The following is a 24,341-nucleotide window of genomic DNA, read 5'->3' on the forward strand; positions in this document are numbered from 1 at the left end:
AACGCTTTTTCCCAGGTGAGCCTCCCTAAAGAAACTGTATGTTCAGTGCATCGAGTTTCCAACATATGTTCATCGGGAACAATGATGTCTGCATATTGTACGAGGGGATAGCTGAAGTTACAGCCCGAATTAAGGTTGTTCGCCCTGCAAGAGACAAGCATTGTGCCTTCCATCCACTCAGTCTTGATTGGACTCGATCCACCATATGCTGGAATGAATGCTTAGAGACCTGTTGGTGGTGTAATTGAACCCTAAGGTATTTTCCCAAATTTGAGGTGGAGGCAATATTTAACTCATGGCCACTTTGATTTTTCAAGCACTCTGAGACATTAGAAGAGAAAAAAATATGAGATTTAGGGAGACTAACCCATTGACCAGACGATTGATAGAATGTATCAAGAACCTTCTTAATTATACAAGCCTGCTCAACGGACGCCTCAGCCATAAGAACGATATCATCTGTAAACATTATGTGTGATAGAGCCGGTCCCCGCCTTGAGATAGTGATAGGCTTCCAAGTCTTGTTACTAACAGCATCAGATATAAGGTGGCTGAACCGCTCAATGCATAAGACAAAAAGATAAGGCAAGAGCGGGTCACCTTGGCGAAGACCCCGGGATGGAGTAAACTTAGGTGAGGCCTCACCATTCCAAAGTATATAACTTAACAGCTAAGTCAGATTATAATGGTTCCTATAGAGGTTCATATGCAAGTAGCAGTTCATGTCTACATGTACTAAAAGTACTTCACGTTTGGATTATTTTATCCTAAAGATAATGATTTTCAATTGACTAGTTTTTGTGATTCTCACGGAGACATTGTAAAGTGATAAGAAAATCAATGACATGGTATTGCATTCTATTGGAGAAATCTTTAATTTCCTAGAAATCAATAAAGAAGCACACAATCGTGAGTTGTTCATCTACTGAATCTGGGTACCGGGCTATGGCGCCAACAAAATCTGTGAACCCAAATGGTTGAGTTACCTATTGAAGAAATCCCAAAGTTCCAGTGCCATTGCCTATAGAGACCATCAGTCAGCCATATACATAGTTGTCATTCTAGTTTTTCAGGAGCAAACTGAACATATTGACATTGATTATGTGGTTAGAGAGTAATATGTTTCTGGGTTCACAGATACACCTTATATTAGTACCAAGTTACAACTAGAAGATTTTCTCACTAAAACTCAACCTAGTTCAAATGTGACTTTTGTTACATCTTCTCAAGCTTAGGGGATGAGTGTTAGACATTATATTCAGAATATTAAGTTTCCAATATTGTAAGCTTAAGGGCTTTTTGAAGGCTATACTTATATCAGTTAGTTAAACAAACTATAAATACCTATATTGTAACCGTTTTAAGTAAGAAGATATTTTTGGATTTCTTCATTTCATGTTTCTTTTATTATACAAGAGATATTTTGTTTGCCGTTTAGACACACATTCCTTTCTTGTTAGAGTATTTTAGTCATGCAATCGTGATAATCTCCTAAATACATGAAGTTCTGCATCTTTTAGGATCAGTTTGTTATTATTCATAATATGACTCTTCAATTCTATATAAAGGATCTATTAAAATTGGAACTAACTTGAGCATTGAAGAGTTTTTTTGTCGGGATCCAATTAATCTGTCTTGAACGTTGAAATATGTTGCAGTGGATCTTCCAAAAAGACTACCAACTAATTGTGAAAGGATCCACCTAAAAGGTACAGACGAGTTTCGACAGAAAAATCCGTTACATATATTGAGCTTGATCCGGGGTCCATATAAAAGTTAAAATAATTAGTCATATGGTGGTGATTGATCATGTGGAATATGTACTTTATTTATTAATAATTTATTTTACTATCATTTTTTGTCATTGAATAACATGTGAAACGTTTGCTCAATTATTTAACCCATTACAAGTTTATATCAATAATATGACATTGATACTGTTCTATAAAACCGTGAATCAAACGATATTTTTAGTTTCATAATAAGCACAGTATATTTAAAACTGAAAACCATACAAAGCAAAACAACTTCTAGCTTATATATATCAGTATGGATTCTCATTGCAATTTCAATAAGCAGTTTAATCAGGTATATCTATATGAATATTATTTTTATTAATTTGTTTTGATATTTATAAAATATTTTGGAATTTTACATACATTGTTTTGATATTTATAAAATATTTTGGAATTTTACATACATTGTTTTGATATGGAATGGAAGCTGCAGGTTATAGTTGAAGGAGATTCATTTTACAAAAAGGTCATATTGAATAGACCCGACAAGTTAAATAGTCTCAGCTATGGGATGGTAAGATATGTTTTTAATTGTCCATTGTGAATTATAGATTTGGTTTTAAAGTATGAAATTGTCCAAATTTAATTCTAACGTTTCGAATTAAGGTTTATTTTAGCACTATATTACTAAAAATTTGAAAAGACTATTTTAGCTGTTAATTAACTATTACATCTGGTTTTCCAAATATTAGTTACGTTTAAGATATTTAATGTGTCGCTAACACTTTATCAAAAAAAAAAGTGTCGCTAACACAGTTACAAAATTTTTTTTGTTAAAATACTAACAACTAAATCTGTCACATACAAGTTAATTAAAAAAATTTTTGTCAATGTGTCTAAAATGTTTATTGTGTTACAAATAACCAACCAAAAATGTATGAAACTGTTTCAGTTTATCGATAAATTTGTTTGTAAGATTTGATGTGATAGTTAATTAACAGTCAAACCATTTTTTAAAAAAAAAAATTATAACGTATGACTAAAATTGATCTTGACTAAAAACGTTAAGGTTAAATTTACATAATATATACGTTAGGGATAAATATGTAATTTTTTTTAACATTAGGGTCAATTATATTTAATTCTCATTTTAATCTAAAATATAAATAGTTATTATTTATGATAAATTTAGAAGGGTCTTCATCATAAATAATACTAGTCGAAAACCCGTGCGATGTACGGGGTATGAAACTTTTATATAATTTAGATAAATAAATAAACTGACATATTTACTTTTAAATAATTTTATATCATGCTATGAAAAAAATTTATATTATGTATATTTGAAATTAATATATATTTTTAATGATAATTCAAATTAAATTAATTTTAAAAATAATTGACTACTTTTTTATAGAATTTTAACTAAAGATGAATGATTTATTTATTTTTACAAAATTCAATGATTTGTACTTTTTAGGAATTTTAATACATTTTCATATTTCAAATATTCTGTGAAACAATAATAATAAAATAGCAGATTAATTAAGAAATATATTAGAATATAATAAAAAAACTAAAAATTGAATTAAACTATAATTAAAATTAAATATTATATTTACGATACAAAAGAATTACAATATAGGTTAAACAAAAATTGAATTAAACTACAATTAAAATTAAATATTATATCTACGATACAAAAGAATTACAATCTATGTTAAAATGGAAGCAACATCAATATATTATTCTATAAACTATTATAATCAATACTTTTCTGCATATGAAGAAACTTTATCAATTCAATATGTTACATATAAAAAAATAAAATTCGTAAGAATTAGTCACAAATTCATCTTGATGATAATTATTTTGGTTGATGGAATTTCATGATCACCAAGTATTCGAATTCAATTATTCATTCTGCTACAATAACCCAATATATCTAATTGAATCAGTTTAAGATGATGATTTCTCCTATTTTCATCTCGTAATATCTCATCAAGACATTCGATTAATTTGTTCTTCATTCTTTCACTGTATAGAATATCAGTCATACTCGCATATATCACTTATTTGACTTCATTAATATTTTCTAATAATTATATATTCTTGAATTTTGTAAGTAAGAAAAACAAACAAAAGAATTGAAAAAAAATGAAGGGACGAAAAAAATAATTAGGAGAGAACCATCTTCCTCTCGGGGGTTTTTTTTTTTTTTGAAAATAAGAGAGAATGTCGAGACATAAGCGTATAAAGAGGAGAGTGAAAATATTTTTTGCCCATTAATTAAACATTTTATTTTTTCTTAATGAAGTATTAAGTCCATAAATTAATTTTAGTTAAATAGAATTAAATCGCAATTGTAACCACTCAGTACAAAAAAAAACGTTTTATAATTAATATGTGAAATTAATTATATTAATTAGAATCATTATGCTCAACATTTGAGAATTTGAAGAGATTCAAATAATAATATTTTCTTAATTAATATTTTTCAATAATTTGATTTTGAGCATCAAAATTTATTTTTATTTACCTTGATTTTGAATTCGTATCTAACATAATCCACATTCTTCAAGAATAAACATCTTATCAAGCGTATTAGACGCTTACAATCTCCTTGTCTAGAAAATTGGAAAAAAAATAACTTTTTGATAATAATAATAATAATAATAATAATAATAATAATAATAATAACAATATAACATAATTTATATTGAAATAAACTTCATTGTAAGTATAATATTCCAATATCTCTTTAATATTTTATTTAGGATAAATAACTATAAGGTCCCTGTGTTTTTACTTAATACACTACTTAGTCCTTGTGTTTTTAGAAATAATTATATAGTCCCTCAGTTTTTGTTTTTGTCAACTCCTTAGTCCTTATGCTATGGTCAATGGTCAAACTATACTAAATAAATTTTGAAATACCAAAATTACCCTTTACTTTATGTTTTAATAATAAAATATCTATTTTCCCACTTTATATTTTTTTCTTTTTTTTTCCTACATAATCACAATTTCTCCAATATAAACTACAATATAAAGTAATTGATTTATTAATTTTTATACAATTATAGAACTTTAATTTAATAACGTAAAATTTATTAACTAAAAAAATGAATGAAAAATATTTCAAAAATTATTAAAACAGGAGTAAGACTATTATTGTAAAAAGTTTTTACAGTTCTAATAAATTTTATGAATGAAGAAAAGAAAATATATGATTTTTAAAAAATTATAAAAAAAATTATAATAATATTTAATGTTAGTTTAAAGATATTATATTAAGAAATAAAGAAAAAAATAATTACAATTTAAGAAAATTAATAACATATTTTTTCAAATATATTAATTTCGGTGGATATGTAGTTCAAAAACTTCATTAAAACTAAATTAAATTAAATTTGAAACTAAAAAATAATTTTTTTAATTGTATAACTAGGGGCAATTTTGGACTTTCATTTACAAAAACAAATGGAATGACTAAAGAATTGATTAAGATAAAACTAAAAGACCTTATAATAATATGATGGACTTACTAGCATGTTAAGCAAAAACATAAGGACCTTATAATTATTTACCCTTTTATTTAATATGTCTCAAACTTCAATTGAACAACTATCGTGTGAAACTTTATATCTATTTGTACCAAAATGCATAAAAATAAAAAATACAATCCATATCAATTGGCTAAACTCAAACTAAAAAAATGAGTGGATTTCAACATGTTCCGAATTAGAAAAATTAATCTAACTTCAATTAAAACTAAAAATTGAGTTCATAAATTGAGTTCATATAAAGCCGAAAATCTAAATTTTAGTTAAGAGTTAGCAATCAAAACGATAACACCTAGGAACATATACTAAAAAAGAATGCAAATTTGCAAAATCTTTATTTTAGTCATTTAAAAAAAAAGACAAATAAAAAAGAAAACATGGATAAGGTAGCGAGAGGTATGGAACCTGGGTAACGACAGAAATAGAATTTCATATCTGAAAAATGAAACTATAACAACTATTGTTTAATAAAAAGAAAACAACAACACAATTGAGAACAAAAATAACTACAACATATGAAAAAAAATCGAATAATTACCTTGAGAAACATAAGAATTTCTTGTGATTTTTGACACTTTTGTGTTTTCCGGTTTTAGTTATTCATGCATCTTCTATTTCTGTCGGATTTCTTCAATTAAAGCTATCAGTTTGAAAAAAAAAGACAAATAAAAAAGAAAACATGGATAAGATAGCGAGAGGTATAGAACCTGGGTAACAACAGAAATGAATCTGAAAGATAAAACTATAACAACTATTGTTTAATAAAAATAAAACAATAACATAATTGAGAACAAAATAACTACAACATATGAAAAAAATCGAATATTTACCTTCAGAAATATAATACTATCTATCGTGACCAATGAATATAATGGTGGAATACTATCTATAATGCTTTATATAGAAGTTTATTTGTGACTTTTGGATTTCATCTGCTTTGTGTTTTTTCATCTTCCCGTAACGCTTGCTTTCTTTTATTATTTTAATTAATAGGCTAGTAATTATTTAATATATTATAAATATAAATTTGTTATTTTTAATTAATTAAATATTTATTTTTAATTAATTAAATATTTTTAATCTGATTTTTTACTACATTGACAACTCATCAAAAAGACCTCTAAAACACTTCTTCTCATTTCTTTCTTCTGTTATTTTTAATTAATTAAATATTTTTAATCTGATTTTTTACTACGTTGACAACTCATCAAAAAGACCTCTAAAACACTTCTTCTCATTTCTTTCTGCTTCCGTAATTATATATAGTATAGATTCCTTCACTCGTTTTCGTTTACTTATCTAGTATTTGTTTTGCATGCAGATTTCCGAATTATCGAAACATTTTAGAGCTATTGAGATGGATCCTACAGTTAAAATTGTCATTCTTAAGGTAAAAAATTTTGTTAAATTTTACCTTTACTACTATCATTATAATTTCTGAGAGCTTGTTGAGATTTTAGATAAATTACTATGCAGTTGCAAAATTACTTTCAATTTAACAATGAATAACTAATTGTTTAGTCTATTAATTATTGTAAAATAGCTTAACTTTTTTTTTCTAAAAAAAAAAAGCTTAACTTATTGTTCAAAATACATGATGATGACATCTTTAATTTAAATTTTATTTTCATCAACTGTATAATATCTCCGTTTATTTTTTGAGGTTATTTTATCAATAAGTGAAAAGAAAATTACCTTGATACTCTTTATTTATCCCTTATTTTAACTAACGGTCTAAATTTTTTTTTTTAAAAAGAAAAGACCATGAATCAAATAAAATCATAATACAAGATTTGAGGATGACTAGTATGCCACTTCATCAGTCTGTCATAAAATAGGATGCCCTTACAAGTTCATGAGCAACACTATTCGCAGAACGGCTAGCAAAAATAATACTATCATTATTAAACGAATGAATCAACCTATTACAATCATCAAGAACAATATTGTAATTAGACCTGAAGGTAGGTTGATTGAGATCTAAAACCACCACCTCTGCATCGGTTTCAACAAAACAGTCGTTCATACAGCACCAAGGGAGGTCAAAAGATGAAGACAACCTCCTTAGAAGATTTCAAGAATCAACCCGCTTTGATCACATATCACTTATATCACTCATATCACCTTCTTCCAAGTTTGTTTAGGCATTCCCCTACCCCTCACCATTACATCCCTTTGTCACTCTTTAATCCTTATAACTGGTGCATCAAGCGCTCCTTGTCTTACATGGTCAAACCACCATAATCGGTTTTTCCTCATTTTATTCTCAATTGATGTAACCCCTACTTTTATCCTAATTGTTTTATTACTTACCCGATCCTTTCTCGTATAACCACACATCCATCACAACATACGCATCTCCGCCGCTGACATCTTATGAATGTGACAGTGTTTCACTGCCCAACACTCTGTACCATATAACAATGTAGTTCTAATTGTCGTGCGGTAGAATTTTCCCTTCAACCTATTAAGCATGTCGAGGTTGCAAAAGAAACCAATAGCACTCTTCCACTTCGACCAACCAGATCTAATCTTATGAGCAACATCTCATCCACTTCTCCATTTGTTTGAATAATAGACCCTAAATAATGGAAGCAATCTGAGCCCTAGACAACCCTCCCATCCAGGGTGATTGTCCCTACCTCCCTACTTATGTTGTTGCTAAACTTACACTCCAAATATTATGTCTTACTTCGGATCAACTTAAAGCCTCTAGATTCCAATGTTTGTCTCTATACTTCCAACTTCCTCTCCGCGCCTTCTTTCATCTCATCAACCAACTCAATATCATCTGCAAACAACATGCACCATGGTATACCGACTTGAAGTGAACTCGTTAATTTATCTATAACGACGACAAAAAGAAATGAGCTAAGTGCGGAACCTTGATGCACTCCAATCGTAATAGAGAACTCTTCAGTCTGTCCAACACTGGTACGTACACTCGTTTACGCTTCCTCATACATGTCCTTTATGATGTCAATATATTTTCGCGAAATGTCTTTCCTTATTAAGGCCCACCAAAGTACTTCCCTTAGTACCTTATCATATACATTCTCCATGTCATGAAAACCATATACAAATTTTTCTTCTTATTTCGATAGTGCTCCTTTAATTGTCTCATTAGATAAATGACCTCCATAGTTGATCTTCCTGGCATAAAGCCAAATTGGTTTTCCAAGTTCTTCACGCTCCTCCTTAACTTTTGTTCGATCACTCCCTCCCAAAGTTTTATAGTGTGACTCATTAGTTTGATTCCTCGATAGTTTACACAATCTTAGGCATCGCCTTTGTTCTTATACAAATGAATTAGGATACTTTTCCTCCATTCCGATGGCATCGTATTGCTTCTCCAATTCTTGTTAAAGAAAAAAAAAGTCAGATTTAATATATGAGGTATTTATACTTGCTCTAAATAACTCATTTTAAGTAAATAATCATAACAACAATTTTTATCTTTTTAAAAAGAAAAATCATAACAACAATTTTTTACTTGCAAACAACAAAAACTATAGATCTGCATTTGCAAACTTATCTTCTTATTTAGAAAAAAGTAACTACATTTATAGAAAAAAAATACATCTCACATAAAGTAATTAAAAATTTATAATCCAAAATTCATATGTATGAGTTAATAGAGATGAGATCAGGTGTGACACATTTCTTATGGTGTGACAAGCCTTCTTGTGTGACAAATACCAATTTTGTAATTAACCAAAAGGAGGTTGCAGATTTGTAAATAAAAGGAAATAGAAAATTGTTTTATTTTTTTTCTTTAAAATGCATTTTCCCAACTTTTCCAACCTTGTTTTTCAAAAAATTTTATACCGTTAGACTCGTCTTAATTAGACGGTCATTTTAAGATCCCAGAAGCTCGGGTAAAAAACATTTCCGGTGAATAGAATCTGGCGATCTGTTTTTCTGTGAGAAACAAATGTCCAGAAAATTCTCAAAAAATTCCAAAAAATGTAAAACATTATTATGAGAAACTTTAATTCTTGACTCAAAATGAGATTCCTTATGGTTTAGTCCCAAATCAACAGAATCCGGCGGTTAAATGGGCGTTTTCCGATAAAAAAAAACCCGAAAGTACCCAGAAAATTCTCAAACAATTCCAGAAAATGTAAAACATTATATGGAGAAACTTTAATTCTTGAGTCGAAGTAGAATTTCTTACGGTTTAGTCCCAATAAAACATTTTCCTTAATTTTATCCATTTTACATCCTTCAATAATTTATTGGGTCAAAACCGTAAGAAATCCCACTTCGGCCCAAGAATTAAAGTTTTTTAGAATAATGTTTTACATTTTCTGGAATATTTTGAGAATTTTCTGGACACTTATTGTTTCGCCGGAAAACGCCCACCAGGATTCCGTTCACCGGATTTTTTTTACTTGAGCTTCAGAGATCTTAAAATGACCGTCTAATTTAGACGAGTCTAATAGTATAAAAATTTTCAAAAAACGAGGTTAGAAATATCGGGAAAATGTATTTTAAAGAAAAGAAATAAAACATTTTTCTGTTGGAACAATATAAGTATTATGTTGGAACAAATGGTACACTGATTTGGAACAAATGGTACAATGATTTGGAACAATGTAAGTAGGACAAAAAACGTACCCAGAAAATTATCAAAAAATTGCAAAACATGTAAAACATAATTTTAAGAAACTTTAATTCTTGGTTCAAAGCGAGATTCCTTATAGTTTTGACCCAATCAATTGTTGAAGCATGTAAAATGGATAAAATTAAGGAACAAGTTTTATTGGGATTAAACCGTAAGAAATCTCGCTTCGACCCAAGAATTAAACTTTCTTAGAATAATGTTTTACATTTTCTGGAATTGTTTGAGAATTTTCTGGGCACTTTTTTTCTTGCCAGAAAACGCCCACCCGGATTCCGTTCACCGGAATATTTTTTACTTAAACTTCAGGGATCTTAAAATGACCGTCTAATTTAGACGAGTCTAATAGTATAAAAATTTTCGAAAAACGAGGTTAGAAATGTCGGGAAAATGTATTTTAAAGAAAAGAAATAAAACATTTTTCTGTTGGAACAATATAACTATTCTGTTGGAACAAATGATACACTGATTTGGAACAAATGGTACACTGATTTGGAACAATGTAAGTAGGATAAAAAACGTGTCCAGAAAATTATCAAAAAATTCCAAAACATGTAAAACATAATTTTAAGAAACTTTAATTCTTGGCTCAAAGCGAGATTCCTTATAGTTTTGACCCAATAAATTGTTGAAGCATGTAAAATGGATAAAATTAAGGAACAAGTTTTATTGGGATTAAACCGTAAGAAATCTCGCTTCGACCAAGAATTAAAATTTCTTAGAATAATGTTTTACATTTTCTGGAATTTTTTGAGAATTTTCTAGGCACTTTATTTCTTGCCAGAAAACGCACACCCGGATTCCGTTCTCCGGAATTTTTTTTACTTAAACTTCAGGGATCTTAAAATGACCGTCTAATTTAGACGAGTCTAATAGTATAAAAATTTTCGAAAAACGAGGTTAGAAATGTCGGGAAAATGTATTTTAAAGAAAAGAAATAAAACATTTTTCTGTTGGAACAATATAAGTATTATGTTGGAAAAATGGTACACTGATTTGGAACAATGTAAGTAGGATAAAAAATTTGCCCAGAAAATTATGAAAAAATTCCAAAACATGTAAAACATAATTTTAAGAAACTTTAATTCTTGGCTCAAAGTGAGATTCCTTATAGTTTTGACCCAATCAATTGTTGAAGCATGTAAAATGGATAAAATTAAGGAACAAGTTTTATTGGGATTAAACCGTAAGAAATCTCGCTTCGACCCAAGAATTAAAATTTTTTAGAATAATGTTTTACATTTTCTGGAATGTTTTGAGAATTTTCTGGGCACTTTTTTCTCGCCAGAAAACGTCCACCCGGATTCCGTTGCCGGAATTTTGTTAACTTGAACTTCAGGGATCTTAAAATGACCGTCTAATTTAGACGAGTCTAATAGTATATAATTTTTCAAAAAACGAGGTTAGAAATGTCGGGAAAATGTATTTTAAAGAAAAGAAATAAAACATTTTTCTGTTGGAACAATATAACTATTCTGTTGGAACAAATGGTACACTGATTTGGAACAATGTAAGTAGGATAAAAAACGTGTCCAGAAAATTATCAAAAAATTCTAAAACATGTAAAACATAATTTTAAGAAACTTTAATTCTTGGCTCAAAGCGAGATTCCTTATAGTTTTGACCCAATAAATTGTTGTAGCATGTAAAATGGATAAAATTAAGGAACAAGTTTTATTGGGATTAAATTGTTGAAGCATGTAAAATGAATCTATCCATTTTATGAAAAGACAGAATAGGAGAAGTGTTGGGAATGTTGCCCTAAAAATTGACATCAGTAAGGCCTATGATAGGGTGGATTGGAACTTTTTGAAGGCGGTAATGGAACGCCTAGGATTTAATGAGACTTGGATTAGGTGGATAATGCTATGTGTCACTACTGTGAGTTATAAGGTGGTTGTGAATGGGGACCTGACAGAGTAGATTTTACCTAGTAGGGGGGTTAAGGCAAAGGGATCCGTTATCACTGTACCTATTTATTATGTGTGCATAAATGTTATCTAAGTTAATAAAGAGGGCAAAATATCAGAATCTCATATCTGGTTGGAGAATCAGCAAAAGGGCACCGACCGTTACACACCTTTTCTTTGCAGATGATAGTTTCCTCTTCTTTGGAGCTTCGGTAAGGAAGACTCGGGAAATTATCAAAATCCTGACCGAATATGAACTCACCTCGGGACAAACGGTGAGTTTGAACAAGTCAGGCTTATTCTTTAGCTCGAATGTCATGGCGGAATTGAAGGATGAGATAAAATGGATTCTGAGGGTTAACACGCCTTTAGATAATGGGCGGTACCTTGGGCTACAGTCTCTGATTAGTCGGTCTAAACAATGTAATTTTTTGTTTCTTATTAACAGATTTTGTAGGAAATTCCGTAACTGGGGCTTTCAATTCCTATCTCAAGCAGGCAAGAAAATTCTTCTAAAAGCAGTCGTTCAGGCTCTCCCTACATTTTGTATGAGTACGTTTATTTTTACCATGTTCTGTCTATGATGAGTTATAAAAATTAATGAATTCCTTTTGGTGGGGCTTGAAACCGAAAGGGAAAAGCGGCATCCATTGGTTTGATTGGTCCAATTTATGCCGAGCAAAAGACCTTGGGGGTATGGGGTTCAAAGACCTACATGTATTTAATCTGGCGTTATTGGGTAAACAGGGGCGGAAGCTGATTAGTTCTCCAAATACTTTAGTGGGTAAAATCTTGAAAGTGATATATTTTCCAAATGAGGACTTACTTTTCTCCAAAATAGGCAATAATCCTAGTATGGTTTGGAGAAGTATTTGGAGTAGCCTGGATATACTTCAGCTGAGAGTTAGATGGAAGGTGGGTGATGGTAAGTCGATTAGGGTATGGGAAGACCCGCGGTTGCCTACCTTAGAAGGTTTTTGCATAAATTCTTTTTTAGTCCCTGGGATGGGTAATTTAGAGGTTCCTGATTTGTTGCTTGAAGACAGGAGGGGTTGGGACATGGACAAGCTCCATGGTAGTTTTAGTGAATCAGAAGTATCAGCAATTTATGACATTATCTTGTCGTTTAGATCCTGTGCTAATATCACATGGGAATGGGATTCGGGGCAGCCAAATTGGGTAACGATGGTTGGAGGAAACTATGGAGTTTGGTGATTCCACCTAAATTGAAGTTATTCATTTGGCGAGTTTGCTCGGGGTGCTTACCTACTCGTTCTCGACTGGTTTATAGGAGGGTTCTTATTACTCTTGATTGCCTAGTGTGCGTGGATGGGGATGAAACAGAGTCACATTTATTCATTGACTGTTGTTTTGTAGATGATCTTTGGCGTGAGGTGGGGATAGCCATCTCGTAACCTAGAGCGCTGCCATTCGGTCAATGGACGCTGCAAGAATTGGCGTATGTAGATCTGGAGAGGATAATTCGACGTTGTTGTAGCTTGCATATGATTTGGGAGCACCGAAACCGTGTCTTGTGGCAAGCATAATGGTGGCCGATGGAGCTGAGTTGACGGAAGGTGTTTGACGAGTATCACGATTGGCGAGCCTTTCAACGGCCTCTGGCCATAGCTCTTATGACGCGAGCATCGGCTCTTCAATGGATTCTGCCTCGACAAGGCGCCATTAAATGTAACTCGGATGCAGGCATCTTCACGGACGAGGGACAATGCGGGCTAGGGGCGGTGGTTCGAGACGAAATGGGATTCTTTTTATTCTGTAGTAGCAGCTTGATTCCTAGGATTAAGGAGCCAAAAGTCCTTGAAGTCTTAGCGGTACATACTTGTATACTTTGGTTAGCAAGTCATATGGAATTTGAGACGAATGCTAGGGTAGTTATACAGGATTGTGGGGGTAATTCTTAGCTCTAATCCTCATTTTAAAGTTTCATTTATCTCTCGTTTATGGAATGGGGCTACTCATTTAGTTGCAAGGCATGCCCATTTCAATAATAACAATTTTGTTTCTTTAGATCTGCGAAGTTGGCTCATGAGTGTTCTTTTTTAGGATGCAAATTCTATTGATTAATAGTATGTTGGATTTGAATTAAAAAAGAAATAGTACCTACAATTTTTTATTTGAAAAATGATTTATAATTAAGTTGGTGGTGATACAATATAGTAATTATTATTATTATTTACAATACTTTTATAATTATTTATTTTTTTGGTAACAGAGGAAGGGAATTAAACCCCAGAAACACAAAAAACAAAACAGAAACACAAGAAACAAACTTAGTCTATGTTATCTCCATAAGAGCTAAACCATTCTAGTCTTCTAGGATGATGTCACGGAGGCCTGCAGGCTGCCTATCACACTCGTGATGACCTAAAGGGAGAGTTCCTGCGAAATTCGTCATCCAATCCGCGGCTCTGTTACCTTCTCGGAAGGTATGAACCACTTTGACGTCCCAGCTCTGATTCAGAAGGGTTTTGCACTTCTCTATCAGCCAATAGTACCTATGATTAGAGCCTTCACTACTTTGTACCAATTTCACCACATTTAGCGAGTCCAGTTCAAAAATGACCCGCCGATACCCTTTGCTCCAGGCCAGCTCCATGCCATAGTATAAACCCCAGAATTCTGCAAGTTCCGCCGTACAGATTCCAAGGTTGCAATTAAAACCTCCTTTCCAATCTCCATTCTCGTTTCTAATTAAACCGCCTGCAGCTGCTGGCCCCGGGTCTCCTTTACTCGCCCCATTGCAGTTTACTTTTACCCAATTCCCACACGGCGGATGCCAAACTGCTTCTCTCCTGTTCGTCCTTGCCCTTCTCAGCTCATTCACCATTCTACTGTCCGAGTAAGCCTTGGCCTGGCTTACAATAACCTCGTGTTTTCACCGAGGATCCAACTTGTTGGAGTTGAATACTACTTCGTTTCTCCACTGCCAAATCCACCAACACGCAAACGAGAAAACCGACATCCACTCAATACCATTCCAGCGAGTACTGATCCTTAAGTTCCTGTCCATCCATTCATGGAGATTACCCGTGCTAAATTGCTGAAACCAGCTCGCAGGAACGAACATCCTCCAAATCACCTTCGCTTTAGGGAAATCACGCAGCAGGTGGATGATCGTTTCATCCTCCGGACAGCTCGGGCATCTCGCATCTGAAGTCAGTTGCCGCCGGACTCTGTTGGAGTTCGTTAGGATCGACTGCCTCTGAACCAACCAAATAAAACACCGAATTCGCTCGGTAACTTCCAGACTCCAAATTGCTTTCCAATTCTGGGTTTCTACCCTATCAGTACGGCTAGGCAGTTCCTTATGGATCGTCTGATACATGGTTCTGACAGAGAAACTCCCGGAATTCATTTTACGCCAAAACCAGCCATCACTTTCAGCACAGTCCTCGAACAGAACGTAAGACGCCAGTTGCATTAGAATACCAATAGGTAATAAGAATTCCAGTCGAGACCAGTTCCACCCTCCTGTATCCACCCAATAATCCCTCACTGTGCAGTTAGCCTCATCTTCTGGGATCGGGGCTATTACTACTTCCCTCAGAGCCAACTCCCCCATCCAAATATCTGTCCAGAACCGGATCTCCTTTCCTGTTCGAAGAAGTCTTCCCAACCCTCGAGGGAAAACCTTAGCACTCTCCACTAAACCCTTCCAAACACGGCTACTACCTCTAATTCTTCTGAACATATCCAGCCCCCTCCTTCTTTTAGCATACTTCTCTTTGATAACACGAGCCCAAAAGGTTGTAGGTTCCGTAAGCATTTTCCAATTCAATTTCGCTAACAGGGCTATATTGTATTTTCTTGTTTGACGAATTCCTAATCCCCCATTGTCCCGCTTCTGACAGACTCGATCCCAGTTTACCAGGCTAATTTTCTTACTTCCGTCTTTGCTGCCCCACAAGAATTTCTTGTTGATTGCATCCAAGGTATTACAAGTTTTAACCAGGAGGAGGTTTGTTTGCATCGTGTAAGTCAGTATAGCATTTAGGACTGATTTGACAAGGGTTATTCTACCCGCTAGCGAGAGGGTTTTTTCTCTCCATCCCGACAATCTCTCTTTAACTCTCTCTACCACATATTTAAAGCTATCTGCATTTACCTTTTCATGGATAACCGACACTCCAAGGTACTTGCCCAGAGAACTTGTCTTCTTGATTCCCAATTCCTCAACAACATCCAACTGATCCTGCTCTCTGGTGTTCTCAGAGAAGTAAACACTCGATTTACTCAAGCTAACCCTTTGCCCCGAGCAGTCACAAAAATAGCTCAAAATTGATTTCACCACTTGGGATTGTTCTCGGCTTGCTTCTGCCATCAGGACTATGTCATCGGCAAAAAAGCAATGGGAAATTGGAAGGCCATCCTTAGATAAAGCTATTGGCTTCCAATTCTTATCAGCTACTGCATCGAGGATTAGATGGCTCAGACACTCAAGACAAAGCACGAAGAAATAGGGTGATAACGGATCGCCTTGTCTGATGCCCCTTGAGGGTTTAAATCCCTCACCCGGCTCACCATGCCACATAACATTCATACTGGTAGAAGACACACATTTCATGATGATTTCAACCATATCTGTCGGTAAGCACAGGCTTCTCAGAGTTTCTTCAATAAAGCCCCAACTAAGCCGGTCATACGCTTTCTCTAGATCCAATTTGATGACCATCGCCCCCTCCTTCCCTTCTTATGTTTCAGGGAGTGAACCGTCTCCTGAATAAGGATGATGTTATCCGAGATTTGTCTGCCAGGAATGAAGCTGCTTTGCATCCGACTTACCACGCTGGATAACATCGGTTTCAATCTGTTAACAATACACTTAGTGATTAGTTTGTATGAGACGTTACATAAGCTGATAGGTCTGAACTGAGAGAAATCCTCAGGGGCACTTATCTTCGGGATCAGCGTGATATTAGTATGGTTGGACTTTTCCTCTAGCACCCTTTCATTAAGCGCTTTGAGAATGTGATTGCTCGTGTCCATACCAACGATTCTCCAGAACTTCTGATAGAAACCGGCTTGGAGCCCGTCCAGTCCAGGGGCCTTCTAAGGGGCCATGGCACTTAGCGCCTCGTAGACCTCCTCCCTGCTGAAGGGCTTGGTGAGATAAGCTTGATCCTGGTCAGAAATCGGAGGAAACACATGTCTAGTGCTAAGGAGAGCTCTTGCCGGACAGTCTTCCGTATACAGCTTGCAAAAAAACTCCCTTGCCATATTTTTCAGAATCTCGCTATCCCAAACCCAGTTTCCTTCAGAATTTCGAAGACCGCTGATCTTGTTCCGTCTTCTCCGAATAATGGTTGTTGTATGGAAGAAAGAGGTATTTCTGTCCCCTTCCCGAAGCCAAAGGATCCTAGATTTCTGAGCCCAATAACATTCCTCAAGTCTTAGGATCTCATTTAGTTCATCCAGCAACCTCCTTTCAAGTCTGATCAAACCCTGAGTACACCTTCCGGACAGAGCTCTCTGAACCCCTGCGAGCCTAACATACACCTGGTTTCTCCGTCTGAAGATATTGCCAAAAGAGTGGTTGTTCCAATTGCTGATCTTATCCGTCAGATTCTGAATTTGGTTACTGAAATTTTCCTCCCGCTTCCACCAACTGGTTATTTGATCATTGAATCCCGACGCTTCCAGCCAGGCGTTCAGGAAACGAAACGGGGCCTGAGGTCTCTTGCTAGTCTAGCTCAGCTCTATGAGTATAGGAACATGGTCAGACTGGTTCCTTTGGAGATGCCTGACGGTGGCTTCCGGGAATCTGTGTCTCCAATCAATAGAGCATAGGCCCCTATCGAGGCAGCACGCAATGCGAGTTCTAGGGGTAACTCCTCGGAACCATGTAAAGGGAGGGCCTACAAAACCAAGATCCACAAGCCCTAGATCCGCAAACCAGTTCATAAACGGAACACTTCTGTCAATAACCCCAGCTGACCCACCTTGCTTCTCCAACTAAGAGCTAATGCAGTTAAAATCACTGCACAATAGCCACGGATGATCAACCGTCCACTTCATATCTCTCATACTATCAAAGAAAAGTTTTTTGTATCTCATCTGTGGGCGCACATAGATGGCGGTGAGTAGAAAATGATAGTTCTGAAATAAGCCTTGTTTCATGGTAACTAGGCAGTGAATGAATTGTATGTCTTTGCACTTAACCTCAATCTCCAGCTCACTCTCGTCCCAGAATAACCAAATTCCCCCACTGAAGCCGTCTGCGTCTACAATCGTGTAGTTAGGAAGGTGCACTTGTCTACTGATGTCTTTGGCACGAGCACTGGGAACTTTGGTTTCAACTAAACACAAAATGGATGGCTTATGGATTTTCACAAGGTGACAGAGGGCTCTTTGAAAGGCGGTGCCGCCAGCACCAAAGCAATTCTAAGATAACAACTTCATAATAGAGGGAGAAGAAATAACACCAGTACCTCACAGAAACCCAAGCTTAGGAAGGCTTCTGGGCACTTCCTCCACCCATATCCCCTCCTTTTTGTCTAGCACGGTCACGCAACAATTGACTTAACTTGTCATCTCTCCCCTGCCCCATGTCGAACCTTGGTTTGTTCATATCAATTGGTTGGAGAGCAAGTCGTGTTTCTGGCTCAATTCTAACACGTTTACCTCGATTACTGCTCAGGCTGATATCCTCCTGCCGGTTCTGCTCAATTCCAGGCTCATCCTCCATGATCATCACTTGGTTCCCTGTATCCAAGTTGGCAAACAGATTGGGATCACAGATTTCCCTCCGACCCGGGATCATGCTTGTGGAACCACCTGACTTTTCAATACTTTTCCCAGCAGTTTTCCTTGGTTTTGCAGTTCTGTTACTGGTTCCCTGTTCGTTCTGACAGCTGAACCCCTCAAAGTTATTGGTCGAAAGGGGCAATGTCTTACCTGACGACACAAACGGATTCGGGGTTTGTTGATTATCCATCCTCTCCACTCCCCTGTTGCTTCCTCTGTTATCCTGTCCCCTTGGCGTAAATTTCCGCCTTGGAACTATCATCCAGGGCCCATAATTGCAGACACTGCCTCCTTCAGGGTTCTTCAGCGCTTCTTGATTAGTATTAGTATTCCCATCTGTTCCGGCATTATCCTCCTGTTCAACAACCATATCATTCGTCCCTGACTGTTCCTTCGGTGGTATCGCACTCGGCCAACTACAACCCGTCTTCAGGTGTCCATATCTTCCGCAATTAGTGCAGGCTATGTGCAGACCCTCATATTCCACCCTCTGAACATCCCCTTCCAATTCAAACTGCGCAACAAGAGGTTGTTGCAAGTTTACTTCAACACAGACACGAGCAAATCTTCCCCTGGTCTTTTGAGCTGTGTTTTCGTCAACCCTGATAGGCTTCCCAATGACATCTGCTAATCCAAGAAGGACATCAACATCATAATAGAGGAGAGGAAGTTGGGGAAACCTTACCCATACTAGAGATTTTTCCACACAGGCTGCAGCTGGATTGAAATCAGCATCCCAAGTTCTGACGGTTAGATAATGTCCCTGAATAAGCCAAGGCCCGTCGTTGATTACATGGTCCCGATCCATGTCGTTATCGAATTGGACGATGTGAAAACCCTCCCCTAGGTCCATCATACTAAAATCCGCAATCGGGTTCCAAAGTTCTGATGTCCTTTTCTGGAGTGCTACATACCCCAAATTCCTTCCCAGTATTTTGATCACTAGCGCCTTCTCCCAGGGAACACTTAGTCTCTTCTTCAGCTCAGGGTCAATAGTAACTCGTGGGCAGAGCGGATTGTATTTCGGGGTATCGATGGTGAGGAGTCCAGCTGAGCGGAGATTCGTGCGAGTTCGAGTGGGAGCAGTGGCGTTTTTTGCTTCCGCAATATCTTTCCAAGATCGGCGCGGGGCGTCAGCCTCACCAGAAGCACGGTTGCCACTTAAATCCGGCGGAACAGGAAACGGCGGCCTGAGGGGGTTGGGGAAGGGCGTCGCCATCAGAGCCCTAGCGAGAGAGAAAAAATCCGAATTTTTCTATATATAATTATTTATAATTGTAAATTATTATTATTTACAAATTTTTTTTGCTAACAATATAGTTATTATATAGTAAATAAATAAAATTATGTAAATATAAATCTCATCTAATTATAAATTTGAATATGTAAATTTTGGTATTCATGTATTTCATATATATACATAAATAACTGACAAGTGATTCACTAATTTTGAATTATAGGGGAATGGAAAAGCCTTTTGTGCCGGCGGTGATGTTGTTTCAGTTGTTGGTTCTATGTTCTCAGGTCAGCTTTATTCTACCTTTTACTCCATTTGTTAATTAGTTTCGATTAATTATAGATAAAAATAATAATATTAGTTAAATAATATTATTAAATAGGGATAAAGTAATAAAATAGGTCTAAGGTTTGTAGAGAAGTATCAATTTAGGCTCCACGTATAAAATAGTACCAATATAGATTTAACGTTTAAAAAATTTAGGTCTCGGTAAGGAAAACGTCAGACATCATTCATATTACTCTAATAAGTTATGTTAATTGTACGTAGAGAGAGAAATCAGAACTTAACGGAGTAATGTAAATTATGTGTCACATTTTATTATCGAGGCCTAAATTGATACTTTTTTTTAAACGTTAAGCCTACATTGGTATTATTTTATACGTGGAGCTTAAATTGATATTTCTCCAAAAACCTTAAGCATATTTTGATACCTTATCCCCTAAATAACATCATCTACTTCAATTTTACTATACATAAAATCCATCTTAAGGTCTATCAAAAAAAAAAAAAGAGTTGGTAGAACTCACAACCCTAAAAATCAAATTTGACCCTAACGTTTTGAAAAGGTGTAAATTTAATCTTAACATATGAAATTGTACAAATTTAACTCTAATGGTTGCTATTAAAATCAATTTTAGCCCTATATTACCGAAAATTTTAAAAAAATTGGTTTTAATTTTTGTTATTTCCTTATATCATCTATGAACCTCAATCGACTTTTGTTTTGGGTCAGTCTTTGATTGATACCGCTCAAATAGCATTTGAGTCCATCCATTACATGAAAAGGAAGAATCGAGATGTTCAATGAGAGATAGCCCTAAAGCTTGATATATATTAATAAGGCGTGTGATCGTGTTGATTGGAGTTTTTTATGAGCTGTTTTGATCCGGATTGATTTTCATGATAGATGGATTGATTGGATTATGTTGTATGTTACGACTATTTCCTATACGGTTTTTAGTAGCAACATGTTCATTGGTCCCTTTTCTCAACATACAAGCCTTCACTAAGGCAATCCACTATCACCGTACTTATTCATTCTCTCTTTGGAAGTTCTCTCGAGATTGATTTTGAAGGTTGAGAAGGATTTTTTACATGGGTGTCGCATCAGTCGGGGAGCCCTAGTGTTTCTTATTTATTTTTGCTGATGGCAGTTTCATCTTTTTTAAAGCTGGCATAGAGGTCAGTCAGGTAATTGTTGATATTCTTTCTGAGTATAAGGTTACTTCGGACCAGTCCATCAATCATGCCAAGTCTGGCATTTTCTTTAGCTCGAATGTGAAGCAGGTTACCAAAAGTGTTGTTTGCTCTCTTTTACGCGTGCATTCTCCTCTAGAAACAAGTCACTATTCGGTCATTTCCTCTGTTATTAAAAGATCTAAAATCCATCTTTGGTTTTCCTAAGGAAAAATTATGTTGAAGGTTTGGTTCTTGGATTTTTTGCTTTCTCTTTATGGCATGTAAAGATATGTTGCTTAGTCGATAGCTCAAGCTATTCCTACTTTATGCATGAGCACTTTTCTTATCCTTTTATGTATTTGTGATGAGCTCCAAAAGATGATGATCTTCTTATGGCGAGGTACGAAAGACAACGGTAAACAGAATACACACTAGCTTAACTAGAAGAAGCTCTATGATAGGATGGATAAGGGTGACCTTGAGTATAGAGATTTGCTTGATTATAATCTCTCTGTAATTGGGAAGTAAGGTTGGAAGCTTATTAGAGCATCCCTAGTGGGAGCTTTTTAGTTGTAACCTTGGAGCAATTGGTGGTAACTAACCACTATTTCACTTGTTATCTATTTTAGTAAGTAACCAAAGTTGATAACAAACAAACTTGCCACTATATATGTGATTGTCAGATTTTATTATATTTAATAGTCTTTTTTTTTATCTTTTCCCACTATTTTTTATCCGTTGTGTAGGTGCAGTGTATAGTAAAAGAAATCAGTTTTATATTTGACAATATTTCAAACGGTATTATTACCGTTTGATACAAAAATATTTTTAAAAAAACTCCAGTAATTTTTTAAATTTTACAATGAACAGCTCAACTTTTAAATTTATCAAATTATTCTATAAAAGCCACTTAATTCTTCATTTATCCTTACAAAAAATTTCTATTCTCCCTAATATTTCATTCTTTTATCTTAGTTTCCAATGGAAAACAATCAAGATTATTTTAGCCAGTATTATTCTCAGGTTCCAAACACCCAAAATCCCGATTCGCAAAATTCTCAATCACCGAATCCAAATACGTCAACCGAAAGGTCTCCTATTAGACCAACTCCACGACCATTTTATGATCCGTACATGCATTATCTCCTGAACCCCCAAAACTTATTCAGTCCTGAATTCCCTCATCCGTATATGAATATACTGGGAAATTATCAAGGGAGGCCGATGTATTACCCTCGTGGGCCTTTTGCTAATGATCCGTATACAGGTCAAGATTATACAGTCGGTAAAAATTATGATTCTCGTAAAAATTATGTTATTTTATCGTATGTAACCCGTATATTAATTAATTAAAATAAGATTTATTCCAAGAGTGTTTTTTTATTTAATAAATAATTAGTCACACAATAGTTCTAATTTATTTCATAATAATTAATTAATTAATTTTATTAAAATAATAATGTATATTGATTTAATTATTATCTTAGATTAATATTTTTTGTATTAATAATTAGTATTGAATTAATTATTTATTGGGTAAAAATTAGGGTAAATTCCAAAAAAAAACCCTGTGGTTTCACCGATTTCCAAATAAACCCTTGTGGTTTGTTTTTACTAAAAAAAAGGAACGTGGTTTACGCCGTTATCCGAAAAACGGAAAATGGGTTAACAGTGTTAAAAATGAGGGGTAAAATTAGAAATTCCGAATTTTTTTAATTTTTTTAATTTTCTCTTTTTTCTTTTCTTCTTCCCTTCTTCTTTTTCTTCTTCTTCTTTCTTTCTTTTCTTCTTCTTCCTTCCTTCCTTCCTTCCTTTCTTCTTCTTCTTCTTCTTCTTCTTCTTCTTCTTTTTTTGAATCGGAAATCTGAAATTTCTAGATTTCTTCCAGGAATCTTGAAATTTCCAGATTTCCGATTTTGGAAATCTGAAATCGAAACAAAAAAATAAAAAAAAAAAGAAGAAGGGAAGAGAGAGAGGAAGAAAAAGAGAAGAGTGAGAGAGAGTGGAAGAAGAAGAAGAAGAAGAAGAAGAAGAAGAAGAAGAAGAAGAAGAAGAAGAAGAAGAAGAAGAAGAAGAAGAAGAAGGAAAAAAGAAAAAAGAAAAAGAAAAAAATAAAAAAAATCGTTTTTCCAACTTTACCCTTTGCCACGTCAGCATTTTTAACACTGTTAACCCATTTTCCGTTTTTCGGGTAACGACGTAAACCACGCTCCTTTTTTTTGGTAAAAACAAACCACATGGGTTTATTTGGAAATCGGTGAAACCACAGGGGTCTTTTTTGGAATTTACCCTAAAAATTATTAATTGTATGTTAATTGAGTAAATATAAAGTGGTTTATGACAAATGGGGTCTACTAATATTTGAAGTAATAAGGTGTTTTAGTGGTATGTAATTTTAGGGTGTTGTTTTTTATAAGGTGGAGGTCCAAAGTAACAAAGTTTGTTACTTTGAACTAAGGATGCTCTTAGTAACCCACATAGTTTGGTTAGCGAGATATTCAAAGCTATATATTTTTTTAATGGTGCTTTCCTTTCCTTCGAATCAGACTCAACCATGGTTATATTTGTAGGAGTTTGTGGTGTGCTAGGAATCTTTTATCCTCGGGCTTGAATTTGCTTATTGGTAATGGTGAGATGGTTGAGGTGTGGAAGGATCCTTGGCTAATTAGAGGAGACAGTTTTAGGGTGAAATCGGTTTATAGCCTCGCTTTGGAAGATACAAAGGCGACAGGCTTATTCGTCTCAAGTTTTGGAGTTTAGGATAGAGGAAATCTTAACTTGTTGTTTAATCCTCTCGAGGCTGCTTTGATTAGTAATATGGTTTTCCCCCTTAGAAATTGTGATGCCAAACTAATATGAACTACATTAAGGATGAGTTCTACTCGTCTAAATCTGGTTATAAGCTTTTTGTTAGTTCTTTCACCTCAAATGTCATAACTAATGGCTGGGAGTCTAGCTTTTCCTCCTAAGGTCAAATTTGTTCTACGGAAGTTTTGCCTACAAGGATGAGGTTGAGTGGAAGATATATTTCTATCCCGATTG

At 34.6% G+C, this 24,341-nt stretch overlaps 1 protein-coding gene across 2 annotated transcripts in view; it reads left to right on the forward strand.

Annotated features, from left to right (window-relative positions):
• The first annotated feature begins 1,933 nt into the window (after positions 1–1,933).
• LOC136217992 (3-hydroxyisobutyryl-CoA hydrolase 1-like) overlaps positions 1,934–24,341 on the forward strand; it is a 40,845-nt gene continuing 18,437 nt past the window's right edge. The window contains exons 1-4 of one of the 2 annotated variants that reach the window (XM_066004711.1): positions 1,934–2,088; positions 2,230–2,310; positions 6,624–6,692; positions 20,062–20,125. In XM_066004711.1, coding sequence (XP_065860783.1) covers positions 2,050–2,088; positions 2,230–2,310; positions 6,624–6,692; positions 20,062–20,125 — 253 coding nt within the window. In that variant the 5' untranslated portion in view covers positions 1,934–2,049. Of the gene's footprint in view, positions 2,089–2,223; positions 2,311–6,623; positions 6,693–20,061; positions 20,126–24,341 lie in introns of both variants that reach the window. The other variant, XM_066004710.1, reaches the window with a different exon arrangement.

Source organism: Euphorbia lathyris, chromosome 2 (genome assembly GCF_963576675.1).
Source record: "Euphorbia lathyris chromosome 2, ddEupLath1.1, whole genome shotgun sequence".
NCBI lineage: Eukaryota > Viridiplantae > Streptophyta > Magnoliopsida > Malpighiales > Euphorbiaceae > Euphorbia > Euphorbia lathyris.